The sequence below is a fragment of the Cynoglossus semilaevis genome, chromosome 4 (assembly GCF_000523025.1).
Source record: "Cynoglossus semilaevis isolate Cse_v1.0 chromosome 4, Cse_v1.0, whole genome shotgun sequence".
Lineage (NCBI taxonomy): Eukaryota > Metazoa > Chordata > Actinopteri > Pleuronectiformes > Cynoglossidae > Cynoglossus > Cynoglossus semilaevis.
Window position 1 is genome coordinate 11573199 of NC_024310.1, and position 2535 is coordinate 11575733.

Here is a 2535-nt window from a genome sequence, read left to right on the forward strand (position 1 = left end):
AGGAAGGGAAAAACACACGAGAGAGAAGTGAGGAAATTAGTAGCAAAATTGAGGGGGAAAGAACCCTTCACATCGTGTTAGCTTAGCTTTTCTAGATCTTTCACATTGAATCTTTACCCTTTCACACCAAAAGATGGCGAAATAGTCACGCGAGTTGTTTTTCCCCCCTTAAAGACCTTAACTCACCTCCCGCTGCAGTTCCTCATTCAGTCCGTCACTCTGACAGGAACAGCTACAATCACCACTTTCTGAAGAACATTCAATCAGATAGGACGTAGAAAAAAAAAAACCCTCAGCATTTGAGTGTCAGTTTTTGTTCCCTGTCTCGTGTGTGTCATATTTCTCCTCTGTGGTTTGTTCATTTACGTGTCTAGTGTTTTTTTGTCTTTGTCTTGTGACGACAATTTTACCTTCCTGTCGCCACCGTCTGTTCTTCTACTTCACTGCTCCATTCTTATTCTGCTACATTTTAAAGCACCCCCCAATGTCATTTTTTCCCTTCTGTCCTCTTCCATTCTCCAGAGTCTACGGCACCTGGGCATCGTCAACCTGGAGTGCATGTTTGAGACCCCCGAGAAAGTGTTTGTTGTGATGGAGAAGCTTCATGGAGACATGCTGGAGATGATCCTCTCCAGTGAGAAGGGCAGGCTGCCTGAGAGGCTGACCAAGTTCCTCATCACACAGGTGTGTGTAGAACAGCGCACAGGGGATTTTTAAATTCTTTTTTTTTTAAAGAAAACATATGCGGTAGCAGTGACGTTGTGGCATGTTTACAAAAACATTTAGGTGGTATCCTTGGTGCTGCTTTTTTTTGTGTGGGGCTCCATGTGTGATGTCAAACCATTTAATTTCCTGTTTTTGTGGTTTTTGCAGATTCTTGCAGCTCTCAGACATTTGCATTTTAAAAACATCGTTCACTGTGACCTGAAACCAGAGAACGTACTGCTCGCTTCGGCTGATCCCTTTCCTCAGGTATTCACAGAAATACGTTCACAGTTCACATCACAGCGAAAGCAGACGTTAACGTACAGAAGACTTTTCCATCAGTCAAACCACACTGAAACTAGCAGAGAGTTATGAAACTAGACTTATTTCAGAATTTGTAACAGCTGTAAAACTTTTCACAGTCCACAGTTTCTAACCACATCTATATACTATAATGAGTCTTGTTTTATTTCACTAATGTATTTCTTTTTCCTTTTTTTGTCAATTTTTTCTTTATCCTAGGTGAAGTTGTGTGACTTTGGATTTGCCCGTATCATCGGCGAAAAATCGTTCCGTCGCTCCGTCGTCGGCACCCCGGCCTATTTGGCCCCTGAGGTTCTCCTGAACCAGGGCTATAACCGCTCCCTGGACATGTGGTCTGTCGGGGTCATTATGTACGTCAGCCTGAGCGGGACATTTCCATTTAATGAGGATGAAGAGATCAAGGACCAGATCCACAATGCAGCCTTCATGTACCCCCCCAACCCCTGGAAACAGATCTCCAGTGATGGTAAACAAACCAAAGTATTTTTTGTTAATATCTGTTCGGTTCTGTTTTATGGAAAAAATGGGCAAATTCTGAAAAAAAAAAACAGGTATTTAATCTAAGCTCTACTCTGAACATTTGACTTGTGTGTTTCCAGCTATCGACTTGATCAACAACCTGCTGCAGGTGAAGATGAGAAAACGCTACAGTGTGGACAAGAGTCTCAGTCATGTATATTTACAGGTATGTTCAATGACGCTAATACAAACACAGCACTGAAACACTTTGTAACTTAGACTCAACACAATACACAGTAAGAACACCGAGCAATAAAAAAAAATCTGATTAAATAATTGGTCTTAAAAAAGGCGCTGTCATCACGTTAGACAGTATGTCAAAACAAATAAATTGCAGGATAATAAGTTATGATAAATAACATGAAACCTTTCCAGTGGGCCCACCACCCGCAGGAAGGCCCACAAGGGGCCGGTGCCTTGTGATTTGGGTGGCGGTTGTGGGCGGAGACCCCGATGGCCCAATTCCTGGACAACCACTCTGGCTATGGGCTCGCTGGGGGAAAAGAGCCTGATCTTGTGCGGGAGGTTGAGCGATACCGACTAGATATAGTCGGGCTCACCTCCACGCACAGTCTGGGCTCTGGGACCCAACTCCTTGAGAGAGGCTGGACTCTTTTCTACTCTGGAGTTGCTCGCGGTGAGAGACGGCGTGCTGGCATAGGCTTACTTATAGCTCCCCAGCTTGCCAGTCGTGTGTTGGAGTTCTCCCCACTGAGCGAGAGGGTCGCTTCCCTGCGCCTTCGGGTCACTGTTGACCTCGACTGAGGATGTCGTGGGGAGGTGGAAGGAATATTTCAAGGATCTCCTCAATCCGGCTGACACGCCTTCCACGGACGGAGCTGAGGACTCAGCAGCTGATCCACCCATCTCCTGCGCTGAGGTCACCGAGACAGTCAAAAAGCTGCTCGGTGGAAAGGCGCCGGGGGTGGATGAGATCCGCCCTGAGTACCTTAAGTCTCTGGATGTTGTGGGGCTGTCTTGGTTGAC

At 45.8% G+C, this 2535-nt stretch overlaps 1 protein-coding gene and 1 long non-coding RNA gene across 4 annotated transcripts in view; one reads left to right on the forward strand and one right to left on the reverse strand.

The window, feature by feature from the left end:
- LOC103378098 (uncharacterized) overlaps positions 1-543 on the reverse strand; it is a 2052-nt gene extending 1509 nt beyond the window's left edge. Inside the window, exons 1-2 of one of the 2 annotated variants that reach the window (XR_003049479.1) lie at positions 411-543; positions 187-248 (exon numbers count right to left, since the gene is read on the reverse strand). This is a non-coding gene — a long non-coding RNA (uncharacterized LOC103378098). Of the gene's footprint in view, positions 1-186 lie in introns of both variants that reach the window. The other variant, XR_521475.3, reaches the window with a different exon arrangement.
- The window catches only part of prkd2 (protein kinase D2), a 37459-nt gene that overhangs the window by 32329 nt on the left and 2595 nt on the right, over positions 1-2535 (forward strand). For both annotated transcript variants that reach the window (XM_008309167.3, XM_017031981.2), the window contains 4 exons: positions 523-684; positions 874-972; positions 1228-1495; positions 1629-1714. In XM_008309167.3, the coding sequence (XP_008307389.1) occupies positions 523-684; positions 874-972; positions 1228-1495; positions 1629-1714 (615 nt within the window). The remainder of the gene's footprint in view (positions 1-522; positions 685-873; positions 973-1227; positions 1496-1628; positions 1715-2535) is intronic.